The 24,567-nt window shown below is 38.3% G+C and overlaps 1 protein-coding gene across 3 annotated transcripts; it reads left to right on the top strand.

The window, feature by feature from the left end:
* The first annotated feature begins 316 nt into the window (after positions 1-316).
* LOC109439850 (cytochrome P450 2C19-like) lies at positions 317-23,275 on the top strand. Of its 3 annotated transcripts, XM_088791940.1 has the most exons (10): positions 317-1,122; positions 4,878-5,075; positions 6,276-6,438; positions 6,607-6,756; positions 8,603-8,763; positions 10,102-10,278; positions 14,244-14,385; positions 17,189-17,376; positions 21,153-21,294; positions 22,720-23,275. In XM_088791940.1, the coding sequence occupies exons 2-10, from the start codon at positions 4,908-4,910 to the stop codon at positions 22,899-22,901; spliced, it is 1,473 nt and encodes a 490-aa protein (XP_088648066.1). In that variant the 5' UTR covers positions 317-1,122; positions 4,878-4,907; the 3' UTR covers positions 22,902-23,275. The 3 variants fall into 3 exon arrangements, with proteins under 3 accessions (XP_088648066.1, XP_088648067.1, XP_088648068.1); XM_088791941.1 differs by lacking the exon at positions 4,878-5,075 and having other exon boundaries at positions 898-1,122; XM_088791942.1 differs by lacking the exons at positions 317-1,122; positions 4,878-5,075 and adding an exon at positions 5,220-5,882.
* Positions 23,276-24,567: the final 1,292 nt, after the last annotated feature.

The following is a 24,567-nucleotide window of genomic DNA, read 5'->3' as shown; positions in this document are numbered from 1 at the left end:
TTCTAAAGGCATCAGGAAGTGTTCTTTCTTCTACTCTCTAGAAGAATTGGTGAAAGGTTGGTGTTGTTTCTTCCTTCAATTTGATAGAATTCATGAGGAAAGCCATCTAAACACAAAGGTGACTGTGTGGGGTTAGTTTTGATAATAAAATCCGTTTCTCTGACCAACATGACGTTTTAGATTTTCTGTTTAGTTCTGTGTCATTTGTGAAATTTAATACTCAATGCATTTTGGGGCCTGTCTTCAGATGAAAAGCTATACCTTAGAGATTTCACAGAGATCTCCCAGGAATCTTGCAGTTCTGTTTGTTCAAGTAATCTCTTGTAGGATCTATATGATTTGAGGGGCTGTCCAATGTGTTTTGTGAATTGCTTTCTTATGAAAAAGCTGCCCAGATTTAATAATTATTATCTGTGAGAAGGTGAGACTGGATGAGTTACTCCACCATTAAGAAGGTGAACAGTTCCATTGCATCATCCAACAGAAATGATCAACAATACCACAGCTCTTGCTTCAGAATGAGTTATTGGAGACAGCTCTGGCCAATTGTTTTATCCTGATTCCAAAAACGCCATTCCTAGTGGAAGCTTCCCAGACCACTGAGGCAGCTCCTACTGTTCACCCTGAGACAGATGGGAAACTTGAGACTCAGTGGTGGTCAGATAGTGTATGATTCCTCCAGCCCAGGGATCTGACACCAAGGATCCCTGGCACAGCTCCCCTGAAAACTCTGACAGCTGCTTTGCCCTAAATGTTTGTGGATCTGGATCAGACTCAGAATTAACACAGCTTGGTCTATTGTTTATAGTGTGGCACATGTTTTGGCTTCAGACCCAGGACATTTTGCCTAGATACCTGATACCTTGGTTATGTACTCTGCTCCCACACCCTCCCACGTGCCTACTCTGGAGATATATCTATCTCTGTCTCAGCTCTGGGCAGAGCTGCCTCATACCTTGGCCTTCAATACCAAGGCCTCATACCCACCTCTTAGGGCAAGATGCCACTGAGAACATCGTCATGTGAAGCCGGAAGACGCCATTTTGAAGATAGGGTGATCTGGGGACAGGCCTGTTTTTCCGATGAAGACTGTGAGGGCCCTGGTGGCCACCATGTCTCCTGGTGAGTAGGGGCAGTGGGGGGAGTGACAACCAACCCCTCTTCACTGAACATCTACAATTATTCCAGTCTATTCAGAGCCCTACACAGCCAGAGGGCATCCTCCTACTGGACTCCTCACTCCATAGACTGCCCTCTCCGCCCAGTCACCACACATTAGCCATTTTAAAATTCAGCTCTAATTAATTGAAACCATAAAGTAATTTTCATCTCTCTTGTAACGATCGTAGATAGAAACATTAACAGAGCAAAGAATTTCTATTTCAAGTGTCTCTGAAGATTAAACTGCTCACAGATAATATGTTAGTTCAAGAAGAATGAACTGACTCATCAAAGAAATATCTACTAACATTTTCTAGAGGTATAAGGTAAGGGAATTTACTTACATGATCTCTATTTTCTGAATTGACGGTGAAATACTACCATAAAGATGAGAGAGGTTCGCAGCGGTTCCGCGATGGTGGCCCGCGGTGGGGGGTGGCGGGGAGGCTCCTGGAAAACACTAACCCACTCATGTAGGAGGGCTCTGGGGAGCGGCCAGTGACCGCAGGCGACGAGGACCCGCAGGTGCAGACAGCACAGACGCGCGGGAGATCTACGATCTGATTCGCTGCATCAATAATCCGGAGCATCCACTAACACTGGAAGAATTGAACGTAGTGGAGCAAGTCCGGGTTCAGGTGAGTGACGCTGAGAGCACAGTGGCGGTGGCCTTCACACCCACCATTCCACACTGCAGCATGGCCACACTTATGGGCCTGTCCATCAAAGTCAAGCTTTTGCAACCTCTTCCTCAGTGTTTCCAGATGGACGTGCACATTACTTCGGGACCCATGCCTCAGGGCACGCAGTGAACAGCAGTTGGCAGATAAGGAGTGGGTGGCGAGCACCCACCTGCTGGACGTCACCACCAGGGCCCGTTGGCCGGTTCCTGACCTGGCTTTTCACCCCCAGGCCTACCCAGGGCCCGTGTCCTTGTTTTCTTGAATAACTGACAATGAAAAACTAACATTAGGATTTTGTAATAAACCCTTAATTTATATATATATATTTATTTATTTAAAAACGGCGAGAGAAAGTAAGACTTTGCAAAAACTTGAAATTTCTATTCTAAAAATAAATACATATGTAGTTGCATAGTATTTTAAAGAAAAATAAGAAACTCAGTTGACCACGTAACAACCTTAATTAAAATTCACCATTTTGGACTACAATGATCCTCAGCCTTTTGAAAAAATCATGTAATATAATAGAGCACATTTCCTATAACCTCATTTGACTATAACTGAAAGCAAAGTGTGATGTAAACAGAACAACTGCTGGGAAATAACTTTTGGAGCAAAGAGGGCACCGAAACCACTATGCACAATACTTTAAAAATACTAACCATGGCTCCGCTAATAATGTGCAGAATAGAGATAACATCATTCAATGAAGAAAATTTCTACCACTTACTACTTAACACTATGACAAGCCTGTGAGAAGAGTCCAACAATAATGTAGAGAAAAAAGTTAGAAATTGAAAAGGAACACAAATAAAGCAGAGGAATGACAATAGGAAATTTTAGCATAGAGTGTTTTAGAGCTCTGAAAGTTGGAATGCTTCATACAGAAATGTAACAATTGCTTATAGGGTGGCTATTTTTCTTTCCTAAAGATTCCCAGTGAAGTCTGTGGACTCTACAGAATGGTCCCCCAAGTAACAACTTAAACCCCAGTGGAAAAGTCACATTCCTGGGAGGCTTGGGGGTGGGGGGCGGGGGTGTCCTGTGAGCCAAGCTTTCACTCCCCAGAAAGGGTGCTCTGTCCTGGGAAGCTGAGAGCCTTGTGTACAAATGTGGAGACTAAAGGCCAGATGGAGAGCTGCTGTGGCCCTGAACCCCTGAACTTGCCCTCCTGGGGTGCCAAGGACAGGTCAGGCCATGTGACCCACCGCTTAGGAGGCCGGTGCTCCTGCTCGCTGGCTGTCACTGTAACCCATGATTCCCAGAGGGCACAGGGATGTCATGTTTACTACCATTTTCAAAGTGCATGAAATTCCTTACATTCTCCCCTGCAGAGTATGAAAGTTGTAGTTTTTCCACTCTTTGCCAATTCTTGTTGTTTTCAGTCTTTTAACATTGAATCTCTCCAAAGGCAAGGGTGGTAAAAGCTAAAATAAATGAATGGGACTATATCAAACTTAAAAGCTTCTGCACAGCAAAAGAAACCATTGACAAAATAAAGAGGCAACCAACTGAATGGGAGAAGATTTTTGCAAACCCTGCCTCTGATAAGGGACTAATATCCAAAATGTACAAGGAACTCATGCAACTCAACAACAAAAAAACAAACAATCCATCTGAAAAATGGGCAGAGGACCTGAAGAGACATTTCTCCAAAGAGGACATACAAATGGCAAATAGACATATGAAAAAATGCTCAACATCACTAATCATCAGAGAAATGCAAATCAAAACCACAATGAGATATCACCTCACCCCTGTCAGAATGGCTATCATCAACAAGACAAATAGTAACAAGTGTTGGAGAGGCTGTGGTGAAAAAGGAACCCTCATACACTGTTGGTGGGAATGCAGACAGGTGCAGCCGTTATGGAAGGCAGTGTGGCGGTTCCTCAAAAAATTACAAATAGAATTACCATATGACCCAGCAATCCCTCTCCTGGGTATCTACCCAAAAAGTCTGAAAACATTTATCCATAAAGACACGTGTGCTCCAATGTTCATTGCAGCTTTGTTTACGGTGGCCAAGACATGGAAACAACCAAAATGTCCCTCAATAGATGAATGGATAAAGAAGTTGTGGTATATATACACAATGGAATACTATTCGGCGGTAAGAAAAGATGATATAGGAACATTTGTGACAACATGGATGAATCTTGAGAGTGTAATGCTGAGCGAAATAAGTCAGACAGAAAAAGCAGAGAACCATGTGATTTCACTGATGTGTGGTATATAAACCAAAAACAACAAAAGAACAAGACAAACAAATGAGAAACAGAAACTCATAGACACAGACAATAGTTTAGTGGTTACCAGAGGGTAAGGGGGGTGGGGGTGGGAGATGAGGGTAAGGGGGATCAAATATACGGTGATGGAAGGAGAACTGACTCTGGGTGGTGAACACACAATGGGATTTATAGATGATGTAACACAGAATTGTACACCTGAAATCTATGTAATTTTACTAACAATTGTCACCCCAATAAATTTAAAAAATAAATTTAAAAAAAAGTGTAAATTTACTTAGCTGATTACTTGATGCATAGTTGGGCATTCAGGATTAATGAGTTATGTTCCCTAGTTTATGTTTAGCTAGCTATCATGTTAGTACAGTACCCTAATATATTTCAAAAGGCTTTCATTATGAAGGATAAAGTAAACTAATATTTGATAAAGCATTAAAGGATAGATAAGCACTTTTTTTATACAAAGATTACCCCCTAAGTTATAAATTCTCAACTGGTCATTAATCTGAGAATCCAGAATGCTGAGCAATTGTTTTGATCACTGTGTTTACTTCATTGGTTCTCAACCACATGTGATGTTTTGAAGAATTATTAATATGTGGGTGGAGCCCCAAACGTGTTAAACCAGAATCTCCAAGGTGTATCGTTGAAAAGAAGGAGAACAGTGGGGAAAGTTTTTTATAAAAAGAGATTGAAGTGTATCGATCTAGCTGATTAATCACCTTAGGAGTCTAAGACGCATATGTTGAATAGCAGGGAGAATCACAGAAGTTTGCATTTTAAGCTCACAGTTGTGTAAGAAGAGGAAGCTGCAATGGATCTAGTTGTCTTCCTGGTGCTCTGTGTCTCCTGTTTGCTTCTCCTGTCACTGTGGAAACAGAGCTCTGGGAAGGGGAACCTCCCGCCGGGCCCCACTCCTCTCCCAGTTATTGGAAATATCCTGCAGCTAGATGTGAAAAACATGAGGAATTCCTTAAGCAATGTAAGTATGTTTTATGTTTCTCAGCAGCTTTCAAAGGGTACCTAAATTAACATCTACTTTTAGATAAAATATAGTTATTAAAATATATTTAAATACATTTTAATATATTAAATAATTAAAATATGTCATTGTAAAGCAAATAGTCCCCATGGAGTATTATTTTTGATTTGTCATCATCAAGAATAGTGGAACGAAGCAGTGCGTTTTGCAAGTGAGATACACTTAGGTCTTTGTCTGGTGGAATCAAAATAATAAAGTGGCAATAGATGGGAGAACTGCTCTTTTTGTTTCACCACCATTTACATGATTTTTGGCTGAAGGTAAATAGTAAGGGAAGTGTTTCTGATTAGTGATTTCATTCAAGAAGTCATCTACCATAAAAACAGTGTGTTTGGTTGAGAACAACCATGAAAATTGAACTTCTCTGAAGAAGCCAGTTAATGGCCGATGTCAGGAAACAGCTTGTGATTAGGACCAGGATGAGAGAAAAAGTGACCAGGGCCACTGGATGGTAACAGGATCCTTTTTCCTCTGCACAAAGCTGCTGTCCATACCCTATAAATGCTGCAGGTGACAGAAATTGTTCTTCCAGGAGATGCTGCATGTCCGGGCACTGCTTCTGTGGGGCTCACTCGCCTTCTGTGCTAGTGATACCAGCAGATCACACCTGGGCTGGGCCTTTGAGGCGCCTGGGGTGATATGAAACATACATTTTCCAGTATTCATCACAGGGCTACTGAATCAGAATTCTGATGGGAACAGTGGTACCGGTGATCCTGAGCTACGCAGCTGGGCTTCGGTCCCAAGGTGGGCATCGAGGATCGATGGGCTCAAGCATCAGAGGTCGACTAAGAAGAGCTTCCAATTTCAGTCTTTTAGGTGGTAGCAAGGGGATGCTGGAAAGGAATTGGGATTCCTTGCCATCGGTTTCCTTACTTATAAGTGGGGCAAATGAACCTACTGAAGGTGCTGCTTTGAGGATTCGTTGTAATCTGTTCTCTCATTACCCAGCTCATTGCCTGGCACATAAGTGGCAGTTATTAACATTCACCCTCATAGTTATGAATTAAAATCAGAAAGATTTTAGACTGTGTGTTGTAGAATAAAAACAAAAGTAGGACGATGATATCATACTGAATCCGGCACAATATATTATTAGATAGTGATTTCTTTTGCTAATATCTGCATGTCCTTTCCCAGCTCTCAAAAGTCTATGGCCCTGTGTTCACCGTGTATTTTGGCATGAACCCCACTGTGGTGCTGTATGGATATGAAGCAGTGAAAGAAGCCCTGATTGATCTGGGAGAGGACTTTTCTGGAAGAGGCAGATTCCCAGTGTTTGATAGAGTTAATAAAGGATTTGGTAGGTGTTTATTGTGCACGTTCAGCATTGGTAATGGGGTGGGGAGGATGGAAAATAGGAATGCGAAGATCTCCTGTGCAAAGCTTGGCCCGTCATGTGACTGCCAGGTGTCAGCCTCCACCTCCCTGCCTAGGACCTCCCTTCCAGTTTCTGCTTCCCTCCTTGTAGGAGTCCTCTTCAGCAATGGAAAGAGATGGAAGGAGATGCGGCGCTTCTCTCTGATGACCCTACGGAATTTCGGGATGGGGAAGAGGAGCATTGAAGACCGCGTTCAGGAGGAAGCCCGCTGTCTGGTGGAGGAGTTGAGAAAAACCAATGGTGGGTGACTCTACACTCTGCTTCTCTGCAACTCTGACCTCAACAGACTGTTCTCTTCTCTGATCACATCCTTGGAAAAGTTTCAGGGGGACCATACGGGTAGTGGCCACCAGCCCTCATGTGGAGGAGGGAGGATTTGCAGAGGAAAGGCCAGGGAGGTTTTGTGAATCTATGCCAGCTCTATGTGTACACCCAGATTGTGTATACAGTGTGGGACTAAAAGGTCATTTAATGCAAATCTGTCCCAGCTTTGTTTTCAAATTAGAATCATGTAGATTTTTCTTTTCTGAATGGTTTAGGGCACAATGTTTTCCTAAAACATAAATGTGGGTTATTTATTCCAGAGCATTTTACCAGGTGATTTTGTCAAGTGGACATGGTGGGAATGACCTCATCAGATTCTTTTGGAGCGTGTAATAAGTAACATGTGCCTTTATTTAATTAGATTATATTTATATGGTCAGCCTCACAAACATATCTGAGAGTTACTTTCAGAGCCCACGTCTACAGTCCTAGCCAGTTATAATGCCATCTATGGTCTCAATTGATGAGGCATATTAAATTCTCGTACCAATGATTTCTCTGTAAAGACAGCACTATTTTAAAAATATCAGCATTAATTGTTTTTGTTATCCAATACTCATTGTATTGATGTATGTATTTTGATTATGCACTGCATCATAATTCTTTAAAATATGCAAATGCTTAGTTACAAAATGTTTCACTTAAGTAGATTTCAACCATTAGCAATAACCACTTACCCTGTGTTCTCTAAGTGGAACTTGACTGTTTTCAGTTTGCTAAACTTTGCCCTAACTTTACTAGATTTTGGTAGCAAGTATATAATAATTATTCACCTTCCACTGCCGGATGTAATGACCTCTAAAGTGCTCCTCAACAAGACTCCGATTTTCAGCTTGGATTACAATTACCCTGTTTTTAAATTCTTTCTTCCATAGTAAGTGAAAGGAAAGATTGAAAATTCATATTTTGCCTGTGAATCACATACAGACAAAGAAATGCCCAAGGCTTTTCAAATTATCCTCAACCTATCTAGCTAAAATAAGTTGTTTTACAGCTTAGAGCCCTGGTATATTTAAAAGAGCCTGGCATAGAAGGCACTGACTACACATTTGCTTTTATTGCATGCCCTACCATTTCTTGAGTTTGACTACTCAAGTTAGATACTTCATGTAGATGGTATTATACAATATTTGTCTCTCTCTGTCTGAGTTATTTCACTTAGCACAATGCCCCCAAAGTCCATCCATTACTTAACTAGCTTTTTGAAATGGTCTACCAAGTTAAGGTAAAGTGATGTGTTAATTTTATGTGCATGCCCCCAAAGTCCATCCATTACTTAACTAGCTTTTTGAAATGGTCTACCAGGTTAAGGTAAAGTGATGTGTTAATTTTATGCGCATGCCCCCAAGGTCCATCTTTTATTTAACTAGCTTGTTTGAAATGGTCTACCAAGTTAAGGTAAAGTGATATGTTAATTTTATGTGCATTAAGTATTTTGCTGTTAAGGGAATTTATAGGTGAGATATTGTTTTAATGTTTCTAAAATTACCTTTACCTGTGATTTCATTAACAAAGTGGTTTGCTTTTTTTTTATTGGGGAATATTGGGGACTGTATGTTTCTCCAGGGTCCAACATCTCCAAGTCATTATCCTTCAATCTAGTTGTGGAGGGCTCAGCACACTGGCCCATGTGGGAACCCAACCCGCAACCCTGTTGTTCAGAGCTCACGCTCTAACCAACTCAGCCATCCAGCCGCCCCATAAACAAAGTGTTTTATATGTATATTTTAATGGTATTTTAAAATTGTTTCTTATTCTTTAGCTTCACCCTGTGATCCCACTTTTATCCTGGGCTGTGCTCCCTGCAATGTGATCTGCTCCATTATTTTCCAGAAACGCTTTGATTATAAAGATCAGGATTTTCTAAACATAATGAAAGCTTTTAATGAAAATGCCAGCATTTTGAGCTCTGCATGGATTCAGGTGAGGCCAAGGTTGTTTCTTCCCACAGAATCCTTTATGGTTTTCTCCAAGAAGTCTAAGTCTGTGTATGAACCAAGCTGTGAAGTGAATCTGTGAACACCACAGTCCTGCCCAGAGCTTAGTCTCATGGAGTGCTCATCTGGGAAAGATGGCTGAGCCCTTTAGTGATGGACAGGAAAAGACATGTACAGAATACAAAACTGGAATTCAATCCAGTTGACCTTGTCCAGTGGTTTTTTCACTAAAGTCCAAAGTCCAGTTTCCCGTAAACTACTTTGGTAACTTTCCAAAAGTATGCCTACAGCACTAAATGAACTCCTGGATTCTTCTTGAAACACTTCCATTACCCACAAGTCTTGTCATCCAATCAACACTTAGTGACTTTGTTGGCACATTGGTTGGCAGCAATAAGAGTACATGCATTTAGGAAGGAAGAGAATATCTCCTTCAAGAAGGGAAAATATTCGGACCACAGAGGCTGCCAGGGAACACTAACTAGGGTGGGAGTGTTTGATGCTTCAGTTGGCATCCTAACTGACAAAGTAATTGTTTTCAGGATGACAAAATGATTGGTTATATGGTGTATCAACCATAAACAAACATGATAATTTTACCTGTGCTCAACTGACATGTTCTATACTCTGCCTAAAAGATAATGATGTGATCTTAGGAAAGTCACTTAACTACTCTGGCGCATGGTTACCTGATATATAAAATGTTGAGTTGTGTTGCATGGTGTTCCCAGGACCCTCCCAGTTCTAAAATACTAATTACAGAATTGTACACCTGTAATCTATGTAATTTTACTAACAATTGTCACCCCAATAAATTAAAATAAATAAATTAATTAATTAAATTAATAATAATAATAATAATAAAAAAATACTAATTCGTTGTCTAAGGCTACTGGGCAGAACTAGAAACAGCAGGGACTCGCTTTGTGCTCTTTCAGGTTGTCCAACCTCCCTTCACCTCTGTTGTCATCTACAAATTGTGCTTCATAGTATTTTATGCCATCCCATATTTCAAGATTGTAGGGAAGAATTGATGTAAAAAAGGAAAGACTTGCTATAAAGACGCTGTTATACTATAAACATGATTATCATCTCTGATCTCCTGGTCAGAATTTTCTTCTTCAAATACACCTATCAGTGTGGAAAATTACATATTTGTAGAACAAAAATTGCCCTCAAGACAGGGACCATATTTAATTAATACGTATAAGCTAGAGACCATATTTTATTAATATTTGTAGTACAGTGTCTAATCAGGGCTTGACATATGGTGTATGTCTCTATTAAGTGTTTTTATCTAATATCCTATCATTTTCTCTTCTAGATCTGCAATACTTTCCCTGTTCTCTTTGATTATTTCCCAGGGAGTTATACCCAATTTCATAAAAATGTGAATTTTGTAAAAACTTTTGTTATGGAGAGAACTAGGGAACATCAAGAATCCCTGGACGTTAACAATCCTCGGGACTTCATTGATTGTTTCCTGATTAAAATGGAGCAGGTAAAATTTTAACAAGAGCTCACTTATTTGATTGCCTGTGCATTTTATGGTTCACTGAATATTTCTGTATTTACTAGAGATGTTTCAATGGTCAAGCTAGTAATACTGACAAGCATTTTAAGGACCTATTGTGTTCATGAATCTGCACTAAACATTATGGAAGATATAATACTAAATTGTTAAATAAATGGGATACATTAATCCTATTCTTCAGGTACTAATAATCTACCTGACAACCTCAGGTGAAATGGAAACAATTACAAACAAGTTAGAAAATGCGAGAGAGTATGCCATACTATGAAGATAGCAAGGTTGTTACACACAATGTATAAGAGAACGGAAAAGAATGGCTTGACCTAGCTGGGCTTCCTGCAAGTCCAGTGGTTGGAAATAAATCTTAATATATTTGCAGCAATGGACTAGGGAGGTAATTTCAGATGGAGGAGTGATATATACAGAGGTGCGGAGGTTGTGGTGGGAATGAATAGGTGGATGGAAGAGAGACGCCTTAACTGAATATAAAATAAAATGAATTGGCGCAGGTATGAAGTTGGAGGTTGTGTCACTAAGCATGAATCTTGCACCATTTGTTGAAAAGACTATTTTTCCCACATGAATTACTTTGACACCCATGTCAAAAATCAATTAACTGAAAATGTAAGGATTAATTGGTTCGATCTGAATTGTATTCCATAACTTATATGTCGGTCTTTCTGCCAGTAGCACACCATCTAGTAGTCTTAATCACTAGCTTTTTAGGAATTGGGCAGTGGGAATCCTTCAACATGTTGTTTTGCAAGATTGTTTAGGCTATTTTGGGTCCCATGAATTTCCCTATGAAGTTTAGGATAAACTTGCCAGTTTCTGCAATGAAGCCAGTGGGGATTTTCACACGGATAGTGTTAAATTTGTAGATCAATTCATGGAATAATGCCATTTTAAAAATTGAGATGAAATCTATATACCACACAACTAACCACTTAAAAGTATACAATTTAGTGGTGTTTAGTGCATTTGCTCTATTGTGTAACCACTAGCTCTCTCTAATTTGAAAACTTTCCCATCACTCTGCAAAAACATACCACACCCATTAAGTGATCACTCCTCATTCTTTTCACCTCATAATGTGTTAAACTGTAATGTGCTTTATCGATTTACCTATTATGGATACATCATATAAAAAGACTCATCACATTTTGACCTTCTGTGTCTGGCTTCTTTCACCTAGCACAATGTTTTGGAGGCTCATCTATGTTGCAGTATGTATCAGTACTTCATTAATTTTTATGGCTGAATAATCCATTTAATGTACATACCATTATTTGTTTATCCATCATCCGTTGATAAACATTTGTGTAGTATCTACCTTTGGCTCTGATTCTTCTTATGAATAATGAAACATGTTTTCATTTTTCTTGGGTACATTTCTAGGAGTGGACTTGATGGGACATATCATAATTTTATGTCTTACATATGACGAACAGCCAAGCTTTTCCATAGTGACTGCAGCATTTACATTCATATTTTCCCACATAGTAGCCAATGCTTATTTTCTCTTGTTTTGTAATTATTAAAGCTATGCCAGTTAATATGAAGTAGTATCTCATTGTGGTTTTGATTGCATTTCCTTGATGACCGATGATGTTGAACACCTTTCATGTGCTGTTACCCATTTATATAACTTCTTCGAAGGAATGTCATTCAAGTCCTTTGTTTTTAAAAATTGAGTTCCTTGTCTTTGTTGTTGAGCTGTAAGAGTTGTTTATACATGCTAGGCATCAAACCTTTGCATATATTTTAAATGCAAATATTTTCTCCCATTCTGTAAGTTGTCATTTCATATCCTTGATTATGTCCTTTGATGCACAAATGTTTTTATTTTGATGAAGTCTTATTTAGATATTTTTTCTTTTGTTACTTTAGTGTCAAATCTAAGAATCTATTGCCGAATCTGAATTTGTGAAGATTTACCCTTTTAAGAGTTTTATAGCTTTAGCTCTTATATTTAACTTTTCATCTATTTTGAGTTATATTTCGCATATGGAGTGAAGCAGGGGTCCAAATTCATTCATTTCCATGTGGTTCTCCAGTTATTCCAGCACCATTTGTTTAAGAGATTCTTCCTTTAGACTGAAGAGTCTTGTACCCTTATTGAAAATAAACTGGCCATAGATGTTTTAGTTTATATCTCGATTTCAATTCTATTCTATAGATCTTGTTTTCTATCTCTTTGCCAGAAGTTCATTGTTTTGATTGCAGTAGCTTTGTAGTAAGTTTTCAAATTGGCAAGTTGACTCCTACCCCTGAAGTTCCATATTAATTTTGAGGACTGGCTTTTCCATTATTGCGAAATGGTCTTCGGAATTTTGATGGGGTTGCATTAAATTGTTATATTCCTTAGGGAGTATTACCATCTTATCAATATTAAATCTTTCAATGCTTGCATATGAGATGGTTTTCCATTATTTAGATAATCTTTGTTTTGTTTAGCAATGGCTTTAGTTATCAGAGTACAAGCCTTTTTTCCTCTTTGTTAAGTAGATTACTAGATATTTATTTTTTTAAGATGCTATTGTAAATAAAATTATTTCCTTAATTTGATTTTGAAATGTTCATTACTAGTGTGGAGACACACTGATATTTGTGTTTCATTGCTGGTGTATAATCTCACAACTGATTTTTCCTTTGGTCTTGTACTCTGCAAATTGTATCGAATTCATTTATTATCACCAGTAATGTTTTTGTGGATTCTCTGTGATTTTTTTTACATGTAGAATCATGTAATCTGCAAATATACATAGTTTACTTATTCCTATCCAAATTGGATACTCTTAGTTTCTTTTTCTTGCCTAATTGCTCTGACTAATTCTTACAGTACTAGTTAAAAAAGAATTTTTTTCAAGCTTTATTGAATAATAATTGACATATAAAAATGGTATATGTGTAAAGTGTACATGTTGTTTCGATATATGTATACTGGAGGCTACTATGCTCAGGAGTTGGGCAGGGCTACTGACTTCCTTCCCTGGCCAGGCAAGCCATAGAGTATTCTCTGAGGCTTCTAGGTACTCTTAGATGAGCAGGGCTTTGAACTTGCTACTCTGCCTGAGTGGGCCACAGGGTGTGGTCAGCAGCTGCCCGGTAGAGTAGTCCGCCCTTATCCACAGGGGATATGATCCAAGACCCTCAGTGGATGTCTGAAACCACAGATAGTACTGAACCTTATGTATTTCATGATTTCCCTATATCAACATACCAATGATAAAGTTTAATTCATAAATTAGGCCCAGTCAGAGATTAAGAACAATAACTAATAATAAAATCGAACAATTGTAACATCTTTCAGCATATGGCCTTAATTTACCTATTTCTACCAATTAAGATTGTGTTTGTCTACAAATAAAAGAAAACCTATTAACAGTGGCTTTAACAAACAGTGGGTCTATTTATTGTACATAAAAGGGGTCTCGCGATGTGTCAGTGTAGGGTGGTACAGAAGTCCTGAAAAGTCAGTCAAATACGTTCCATTTTTCTTACCCATACTTGGAATATAGGCTTTACTTCATGATTAAATCCTCTTGTCCCAAGATGAGGTCTACTCTACCTCTTCCTTTACATATTTGTTTTGAGTAAGAGGGAGGAAGTGGAACCAATAGATTTCGGCTTATATTTCACTTGTAAAAACTATGTTGCATGGCTTACCTAACTGCAAAAGAGGCTGATGAATGGAGCTTTTAAGCAAGAGAGGGAGAAGGCAGTAGAAAGTGATGGTTGAGTTAACTAATTTATAGTCTCTTGCATACCACGTAGTAGGTTTTCTAAATGTGCACCTTTTAATTGTTGTAAATTTAATAAGCCAACATATAAAATTGCAGTTTATATGTTGGCTTACTAAACTTATAACAATATGAGTTATTTTGGATTAACTATAATTTTGGCAAACAATTGCATCAAATTATTCCTAGGAAAAGGACAATCCACAGTTGGAGTTTACTTTTGAAAACTTGACAAACACTGTAACGGATTTGTTTGGGGCTGGGACAGAGACAACGAGCACCACGCTGAGATATGCTCTCCTGCTCCTGCTGAAGCACCCAGAGGTCGCAGGTAGGCCCAACATGGCGGGGCAGGGGAATTTCAGAAAAGATGTTGGGAGGACACTGCTAGTGCATTCCATGTTGTCTTAGAGAAGCTTCATTCTTGAAATTTCCATTTCACCTGCTTAGTTTTTCCAAATTTAAAGAAGGAATAATAACGGGACACTGTTGTATAATACAGGCTGATGACTGAGAGGAGTGAAGACACTATGGGCCATTGCAAAAGCAATAAAACAGTGTCTCTATTTCATGGGAGGTTATATGTGGCAGGCACAGAGAGCATGTTTTGGCCTGAGACTACATACTGGTTTTATTACAAGAAGGCCACTAATTTGAGCAGTAGTTACATTCTTGGAGAGATCTCTCCTCATTCTGAAAATACAATGTCCTAATGGAAACTCTCCTTATTGAAGCATAAGTAGAAATCCTAGAGATTTATTAGGTTCCCTGAGATAATTTCCACAGTCTAGGAAGTGTTATAAAAATTAGTATCACAATAAATGTGTTACTATTTAGGCTTAAGATGTTGCATAAAGGATTTTGTTATTTCAGAAGTCTATTTCCAGAAAGGTGGTATTTGTCACCATAAGAATTTTGAGGGGGGGAGGTCAATAATTTTATGTTTTACAAAACACGTTATTTTAGAAATTTACTTTAAAGAGTTACAATTATGCATAGCAGTTTAGCAATATACATTATCTTGTCCAGTTTCAGGATCCCACTGAAATGATTATAACCTATTACAAATGAGAATTTGTCTTTTGAGCTGGCTAAGAGGAGGTCAGAAAATAGCCAACAAATCTTCAACAAATTCCTGAAACACAGAGAGCATAGTGAGGAGAAATCATTCACTCAAGAGAGAGGATGCAGTTGTAACCTCAGTGTCAGAAGAGGAAGTTACATGTTGAGGAAAAGTTATTTGTGTTCCTACGTCCCTATAAGTTTTACTATTTAGAAATAGTAAGTGTCAAAGACGGTAGAGGGAGAAATAGGCTAAAAAAGGTAGCTCTCCCTGCCCAGGTCCCTTTGACAACTCCTTTTTATCAGATAACTGTTTTCCCCCCTGCAGGAAGAGGGAGGTTTACTCTCTAGAGAAACTGAACCTAAGAGGCCCTACACTCAGGGAAACAGTGAACTGTAGGGCTGAAAAGACAGGTTAAGTAAGAATCTGTTTCTTGAATTCAGAGACTCTAAGCTCCTTTCTCCGTCCTGCTTTCTGACTTTCAGCAGCCAGATAAAAAAACACTCCAGAGAGCGAAAAGCTCTGGAGAGAAGACCTCTGTATTTGATCATGTAGGTAGAAAATTTTTCATGTAGATAGAAATATCAGAGTGAATGAAACAGAAACATCGACACTGAGACATAGGGTCATGGAATTTCAGAACACCAGGATTAAAAAGAAAGTGACAAAAACTTTCAGGAAACTAGATCATGTCATGTGAAAGGATTAAGATTCATAATACCATCAGAATACAGAATTCTCAAGGGGAACTTTCGAATTGTATATTAATAAAAAGAGTTGCAGTATTATACACCTGAAATCTATGTAACTTTACTAACAATTGTCAACCCCCAGAAAAAAAAAAAAAAAGAATAAAAAGAGTGTATTTTCAGCCTTGTGTGCTTGACAAAAACGTTACCCCCCGTTTTGCCTTTCTCAACCAAATGTCTGACGTCACGTCAGAGGAAGTCATGGACTCAAGGAATCAGGAGAGCTCCAAGAATAATACAGATTGTACACCTGAAATCTATGTAATTTACTAACAATTGTCACCCCAATAAATTTAAAAAATAAATTTAAAAAAAAAGAAAGAAAAAAGAAGTGTCAGGAAGGTTGCTAGGCACCAGGCCTAGAAAATGTCCACTTCAGAATGATTAGGTGGGTAAAGCAGGTGTGAGGGGAGACACCACGAACAAAAGAGAGGGGATCGGTTTTCCTAATAATAGGGAAATTATTATTAGGAGTCTGAAACATCTACCTGAGCATTTGGAAACAATTCTAAACTGAATACAGAAAATTATGAGTTGAATGAAAGACATGGTTAAGTCCAAGTAAGTACCCAAAATGAAACATAACCAGAGTTGTCTTGCCAGGGAGCATTCTTTAAGTAGTCGGAATGATGTTAAAATGAATATTCTAAGAGCCAAAAGTTGTGATTTAACTATTTGGGGGAAGTGGAATAAGGAGAATTGTTTGTATGTGTATATTTTGTGTAAGGTGAAGGTGGAGAAGGAAATTTTCACGATTGTACTAGGAAATCAGACATTATCTGAAAATAGTAGGCTAGTAAGAAATAGAAACAGAGAGCCATTGTTTAGAAATAGAACACAAATTTCAAAAGAAACTGCTAGAATCTTTAAACGGGTAACATTGGCAAGTTGGAGGATAGAGTACCATTGCAAATTACACACACACACAATACACAAATACACAAAACGCCTGCATTATAATTTAATTTTTCAACCCAAATATTATTCGATATAAACTTAATATTGGATTCCTGTTTTCCTTTCTGTAAGAACTGTGATTTTTGACTTAATTATGTTCTCTTTATAGTTTGAAACATTTCATCGTTTCTGTTTCGATGATCATGTATGCTGATATATGTGTCAATGTATCGTAAGCCTAACTTGTAGGAGCGATATGTATCTATTATGGGAATTATTTCTCTATGTCTAGGTATATTTCTGGGTGTATAACTGATATTTATAATGACATTGGGACAGCTTCATATTGCTTCACGTATTCCTGAATGGGTATGCAAATGTGGTATGCATTTTCTTTTTTCATCAGTCTTACTTGTGTCTTACAGCTAAAGTCCAGGAAGAGATTGAGCGTGTGGTTGGCAGACACCGGAGCCCCTGCATGCAGGACAGGAGCTGCATGCCCTACACAGATGCCATGGTACACGAGGTCCAGAGATACATAGACTTTGTCCCCACCAATCTGCCCCATTCGGTGATCCGTGATGTTAAATTCAGAAACTATCTCATCCCCAAGGTAAGATGTGATTCTCTTCTACTGACCTCAGTGGTCTTGAAGTTCCCATTGTCACAATATGGGTCCAGTCCTTTATGAACACAGGATGAGAGAAGCACAAAAATCATATGTGTGACAGCTTGGTGGACACTGTGTTGTTTCCAGTTTAGACTATAAAGCTTTATAACAGGCTTTGCTATCTGACAGTGTAGGTCTTACAAATTTGTTCTGCTTCTCTAATATTGTTTAATCTTAGCTGCTTACATTTCCAAAGTAATGTTAGTATCAGTTTATATATTTACCAAAACACTGCTGGGATTTTTATCAGGGTGATATTAGACCAATTTAGAAAGACTTGACATCATGATTCATTAAATCTTTCAATTAAAAGATACAGTATAGGCTCCCAGTTTTGGGGGGGGGGCTTTCTTTAATTTTTTTCAATCTTTTCTTCTTTTTTACTTTTCAGTGTATTGGCTTGCAAATTTTTGTTTGTTCTTTCCCTAGGCACTTATTATTGTTGTTCTAAATTTTTATGTCTTATTTCCATTTATTAAATCTGGTATTTAGAAATATAATTGATTTTATCATTTTGATGACCTCATATGTAGCAAGCTTGCTAAATATAAAATTATTGCTAATAATTTCTTTCTAGATTAATCTTCAATTTCTACGTACATCACCCTGCTATCTGGGTTATTTTTGATTTGCAGGAGAGCGGAGGTTTAACATCTCACTATTAAGAATGATGTTTTATGTACATTTTGATTGATATTCTTTATCAGATTAGGAAATTAATCTGCTTTGTTTATTTTTATGATTTTTTTTGTCACGAATGCATATGCAATGTTTTCTTTCGTGTGTTTTTTTGTGTGGGATGTATGCAATGTTTCATATCAATTTTCTGCATCTATTGATATGGTTGTATATAGTGTCCTCACTTTTACCACTAAATATACATATTATAGTATATACACAGCTAGATTTGATTTGCTACATTTTGTTAAGGACTTCTGTATTTACATTCACAAGAGATTTTCAGTCTACAGTTTTTCTTCTTCAAAATTTTCTTGTTAAATTTCTGGCATCACAGTAATGCTGGCCTAATAAAATTAGACAAGAATTGTTCCCTTCCATGGGTTTATTTTATTTATTTATTTATATTTTTTTAGATTTTTTTTTTTAAATTGGGGAAGGGGAATAGTACTTTATTGGGGAACAGTGTGTACTTGCAGACCTTTTTTCTAAGTCAAGTTGTTGTCCTTTCAATCTTAGTTGTGGAGGTTGCCATTCAGCTTCAAGTGTTGTCCTTTCAGTCTTAGTTGTGGAGGGTGCAGCTCAGCTCCAGGTCCAGTTGCCATTTTCCAGTTGCAGAGGGCACAGCCCACCATCCTTTGCGGGAGGGGAACTGCCAACCTTGTGGTTGAGAGGACGCACTCCAACCAACTGAACCATCTGGGAGCTCAGCAGCAACTCAGCTCAAGGTGCAGTGTTCAATCTTAGTTGCAGGGGGCGGAGCCCACCATCCCTTGCAGGACTCGAGGAATTGCACTGGCAACCTTGTGGTTGAGAGCCCACTGGCCCATGTGGGAATCGAACCGGCAGCCTTCAGAGTTAGGAGCATGGAGCTCTAACCGCCTGAGCCACCGGGCCGGCCCCATGGGTTTATTTTTATTGTCTTCCCCTCTTCTTCTTGTGGCCACTTAGTTGTGTCTTTGAAATGCCTAATAAGTTTTGGTTAAATACCAATTAGATGATAGATGAGAGAGGGAGATAGACAGATAGATAGATAGATAGATAGATAGATAGATAGATAGATAGATAATGCATAATTTCAGATTTTATCATTTTCCAGAAAAGGCTCTTCCCTCTCCAGCCAGTCAGAATAATGCAACACTCCTGTTTTGATTAATATTTGGACATAGAAACAAACTGAAATTAAATTTAGGTGTCAGCTTACCTCTCTGAGTTTCTCCCAACTATGGAATCTCTAGACAAATTTTTATCTTGGTAGATTTCCAATGCCTTTTAACACATAATTTCTGTATAGATTCAGACTTTCTATTTGATATGCAGCAAGCTCCTCTATTCCACTTGAAGGCAGAACACATAACTATTACATTTTAAAAATAACATAAAAAAGTTTGTACTTTGTTGGGGAAAGGAAGTAATGAGATTAGTAGGGTTGCAAGTACTTTCTAGTCTTTGGAAAAGACGGAATTGATGACTTTACTAAGAGGTCACGGGGCTTACCTTGATCACAGATTTGGTACAAGGGGTAGGACTTCCACTCCACTGTATTTTCAGCACAGAACACAATGAGGAGAAGGCTTTTCTATTTTAATATTGGGGCTGAGGATAATAATTAATCAAACTAGTTTCTCTCATTTCTAAATAAATGGGAAATTCCTAGAATATCTTTTATAGTTTTGTTTTGTTTGTTTTTTCTTTGCAATTCAGTCTCCAACCAAGGGACACGCATATAATTTGGTTACCTTTTCCCTTTAGTCTCATTATCAATTCCCTTTGCTCTATTTATTTTCTTTCAGTACATTTAACTTTGGGAAGAGTTCAAGCCAGTAGTGAAGTAAACTGTTCCTCAGACTGGTTTTATGCAATTGTTTCCTAGATATTAGGTTCCAGTTACAATTTTGGCAGGAGAAGGACATGGGTGCTTTATATGTGCCACTGAAATTCACTGGGGAGGTGAGGCACATAATGCCACTTATCCCATTATTGGTTGTGCTATGTTCCTCACCTAAAGTGGTATCTGCTGATCTCTCCATGGCAGAGGTTCTGTCTTTTACTTTTAATCAATAAAAATCTATTGTGTGGTACTTTAGGATTTTGTGAACATCGTGCTTCCCAATTATTCACCCAAGAGTTTTAGCATTAATTGATAAAACTTGCCTGAATTAATAATCCTAAACTGAATTGTTTCAAAGTGAAGATTTTTTACTAATTTTATCATTCTTTCTGTGTTTGTAAGGCAGGATTAATCTGTAATGAAATCTACCCTATATTTATTTTTATTCATTTAATTTCAATTTTTTAAATTAAAGTATAGTTGGCATACAATATTATATTAGTTTCAGGTGTATAATATAGTGATTCAACATGTATGTACCTCATGATGTGCTCACACTAGTCTGTCACCACCCAAAATTATCAAACTGTTATTGACTATATTCCCCCTTCACCTTTTTCATCCATCTCTTTACTTCCCCCCACCCACCCTCTGACAGACATCACTTAGTTCTTTGTTTTTATGTTTTTAAATTAAGATAAACTATCTACATGGAAATGATAACACTAATATTTGTCACTGTACTTATTATCACAGAAGAGATTTTTAAAATTTGATCAGATGTCTATTTATTATAAAAGCCCTGTGAACAGGTAACTGTAGCCATTTCAAGCTCTAACAGAGACTTCTATTTTAAACCGTAATCCATACATGAGATGGCTGAAAATTGAAGTAATAAAACAAAGCGTGTGTTGGAGACATACCAGCGTCCAAACATGGTGATGAGCAGAATGGATTCAGAAGGTCTAATACCCTAGGACCATGTACTCAGTACTTCACATGCTGTTGGAATCTCTTTTGGCAACCTCCCTGCCACTGGCCTTCAACTTATCCATATCACTTGTTCTCTCTGGCTCAAAATGCTTGTGCCCATCTTTGGATGCAGGATTCCTCATCTGTAGATCATAAGATTGGACTCAATGACTTTCAATATTTCTTCCAGTTCCACAACTTCTTCGTAACTCATTTTATCTTCACCTTTTCTTTCCAGGGCACAACCATATTCACATCTCTGACTTCTGTGCTACACAGTGACAAAGAATTCCCCAACCCAGAGGTGTTCGACCCTGGCCACTTCCTGGATGAGAGTGGCAATTTTAAGAAGAGTGATTACTTCATGCCTTTCTCAGCAGGTAATAGACATTGATTTCCTTCAGTGCTTCAGAGGACAGGATACCTTTTGGGGATCAGTTGGAACTTACATAGCACTCACTCTAATACTGGTAGAATTGCTTTTTGTCCATGGTTGGGAGTACCAATACCCAATACAATGCCAATGCACTTCTCTCTTCATGATACATCTTCATTATTAGGCCAGATCGCTGCAGCTTTGGAGAATTGGCTCAGTTCTTCCGAATGCACAAATTAAATTTGAGCTAGGTACTGAAAATATAAGAGAAGTGCATCCTAGCCAGAAAGAACAGTGGTGTATAAAACTTGAAACTTCATGGTGTATTGGAGATTGATAAAGAGTAGGCATACTTGTAGCGAGAACAAAGGCTGTGAAGAACGTGAAGAAAAATCATGAAACATCACACTAGGAACAGAAAGTACAACCAATGTACCGTATTATGCCGTGTATAGTGCATACTTTTTTACCCAAATTTGTGAGGGAAAAATAAGGATGAACATTATACATGGGTAGTACTAATTCTGTATCTATATAAATGTTTTTAATTCTTTTATTTATGCTTATGAGTTAGAAGTGTAACTCTAGAAATCAATCATGATATCCGTATGCAACATAATACCCTAGAATATGATAGGTTTTGTTGAACTTACGAAGAACTTGAAACAACAAAGAGTTCTTGGCCTTCTATGATGCGTAAAATCGTAAACTTATTACTGCTATGTAAAATTTCTTGTACTTTGTATCTGTTCTTGTGTTTTGTAATTATTTGTTACATAAAATTTCTTGTGCCATAATATGTTAAAAAATAAATGCTGGGCGTCTGGTTAGCTCAGTTGATTAGAACGCGGTGCTCTTAACAACATGGTTGCTGGTTCGATCCCCACATGGGCCACTGTGAGCTGTGCCCTCCACAACTAGATTGAAACAACTACTTGACTGGAGCTGATGGGTCCTGGAAAAACACACTTAAAATGAATAAAAAATTTTTTTAAATGCTAAAATTCCTTTACAGTGCAAAAACAAGTACCTAAATGTAAACAAATAAAAGTTTGAATGAAAAACTTAAAATGAAAGATTTTTTTCCGTGAAAGTTTGGGCCAAAAATGTGGGTGTGCATTATATACGGCAAAATACAGTATGTGTGTTTCTGGAAAAAGATTGCTGGAAACTTGAAAGAGCAGTTATAATGTGAGAATGCTTAATGAAATGCTTGACATAGTGCTGATACTCAACAAATGTTTGTTGGCAGAAGAATACTTGTTAGGATAGGATGTTAGGTAGACAGCATGTGCATTTGTCTATCCACCCCTTCTACCATCCATCCACCTATTCAACCATTAACCAGATATTTACTGCATATTCGCTTTCTGACATCCAGAATCTCAGTGTTCAAGGAGTATTTACTCTTTGTGTTTGTTATTTTCAGGAAAACGAATATGTGTGGGAGAGGGCCTGGCCCGCCTGGAGCTGTTTTTATTCCTGACCACCATTTTACAGCACTTTACCCTGAAATCTGTGGTTGACCCAAAGCACATTGACACCACTGCAGTTGTCAATGGGTGTGTTTCTGTGCCACCACCTTACAAGCTCTGCTTCATTCCTGTGTGAGGAAGGAAAGACCATCTGTCTTCTCCTGTGATGCTGTCCGCAACTCTCTCTCATCTGGGCATCATTCACCTCCTTCCCTCTCCATCCCCTTCCTGGGAGTTTCTTCTCTGGCCTCTCCTCTCCTCATCACCTCATTCTCTCAAGATCCAGGAATATACAACCTCCTTTAAAGGTGAATTTCCTGAGTTTCACTGCAGAAATGTACGTGCTATTCTCCATACTCTGACACATTTGTATTGGCCATCACATATGCTCAACTTATCTCATATTGAATGGTACTTGCAGCCCATGTGAAATAGAGCAAGATGATTAGTGTATGCCAGTGCGGAGCCCTTTCTCCTCTCCATGTTCTTAATAAAAAGCACAATTTGCTGTGCCAGTCTCAGACTTTCCTTCCTTTGTAAATAATGCAGATTAAAAAAGAAAGAAAGAAAGAAAGAAAGAAAGAAAGAAAGAAAGAAAGAAAGAAAGAAAGAAAGAAAGAAAGAAAGAAAGAAAGAAAGAAAATAGCGTAAAGGAGCCATGCTGGTCCTCATAATAACAAGCACAGAGAAGACAAAGGAGATGAGGGCAGAAAAGCTCTGTTGGCTGAGTGTCAGAGTTACTTGAGGTTTGGATATAAGAGAGAAAATCTATTCAGGAGCAACTCCATCATGCAGGGAAATATTGAGATCACTGAGGCTGAGGAATTAAATGCAAACAAAGTAAGCCACAAAAAACTGAAAATAAATATCAGAGCAGACATTTTTTTAAAAATTGTGAACTGAAAATCAGCAGACAAAATCAATGAAAACAAAGCTGGTTTTTTGTTTGTTTGTTTGTTTGTTTGTTTCTGCAAAGTTCAATAGAATGGATAAACCCATAGCCAGGTTACCTCTAAAACAAGAAAGACACAAATTAGTAATGTCCAAGTTAAAAGAGGGGCCATTACTTTGATACTATGGACACTAAATGGATAATAAAGGAATACAATTACATAAATGAGTCTATGCCCGAAAATTACATAACTTAGATGAAATGGGGTGTTTCTTTAAGTACACAATCTGTCAAAACAGACAAAAGAGGGAGTAACATAAGCAACGCGTCGAAATCGGAAGCCCTAAACTGTTGTTCTCCCAGTGGACACAATGATTCACAGCAACACATGAATCAATTCCCTTCGTAAACAAAATCCAAGCACTAGTTGAAAGACTCCTGTACCCTGAGTAAATGTGAATCTAGCCACATCAAACCCAGAAAGAACAGTGGAGATACACTCTGGCCACACTACCAACCCCGCAACGTGCCATATAACTGGGCAGGAACCCAACAGCTCCCATCTTGTCCCTGAGGTGCAAAGGAGTTGGAGGGCACATCTGGCATCCCAAACTTTCACAACTGTCAAGGGGAGCTGCATGAGGACCTGGCTCCTGTCTTACTTGTACTGGAACACCGATACCACTCTGCACACTCTACACACCTTGTGGCTGCGGGAACCAGAAAAGCATTATCAGGATTGCTAATGGCATCAGCCCTTCAAGAATGAAGACCTGGCTCACCTCACCTATGAAGTCAATAACCATGATGAATCACGGTGTCCAAATTGGAAAGGTCAGTAGAAGAAAGAAGTTACACAAATTAGCTAAAACCATGTGACCAGTCACAGAAATGAGAACTGCAGTGGTTA

The sequence above is a fragment of the Rhinolophus sinicus genome, chromosome 15, assembly GCF_057876585.1.
Source record: "Rhinolophus sinicus isolate RSI-liver-muscle chromosome 15, RSI-T2T, whole genome shotgun sequence".
Lineage (NCBI taxonomy): Eukaryota > Metazoa > Chordata > Mammalia > Chiroptera > Rhinolophidae > Rhinolophus > Rhinolophus sinicus.
The sequence above is the reverse complement of the archived record's forward strand: the minus strand, read 5'-3'. Positions and strand labels throughout refer to the sequence as shown.

Excerpts from the sequence above, each read along its gene's own strand:
- LOC109439850 (XM_088791940.1), top strand. The coding sequence starts at position 4,908 with ATGGATCTAGTTGTCTTCCTGGTGCTCTGTGTCTCCTGTTTGCTTCTC. Across the intron at positions 5,076-6,275 it reads TGAGGAATTCCTTAAGCAAT|CTCTCAAAAGTCTATGGCCC; the intron begins GTAAGTATGTTT and ends GTCCTTTCCCAG. Across the intron at positions 10,279-14,243 it reads TCCTGATTAAAATGGAGCAG|GAAAAGGACAATCCACAGTT; the intron begins GTAAAATTTTAA and ends AATTATTCCTAG.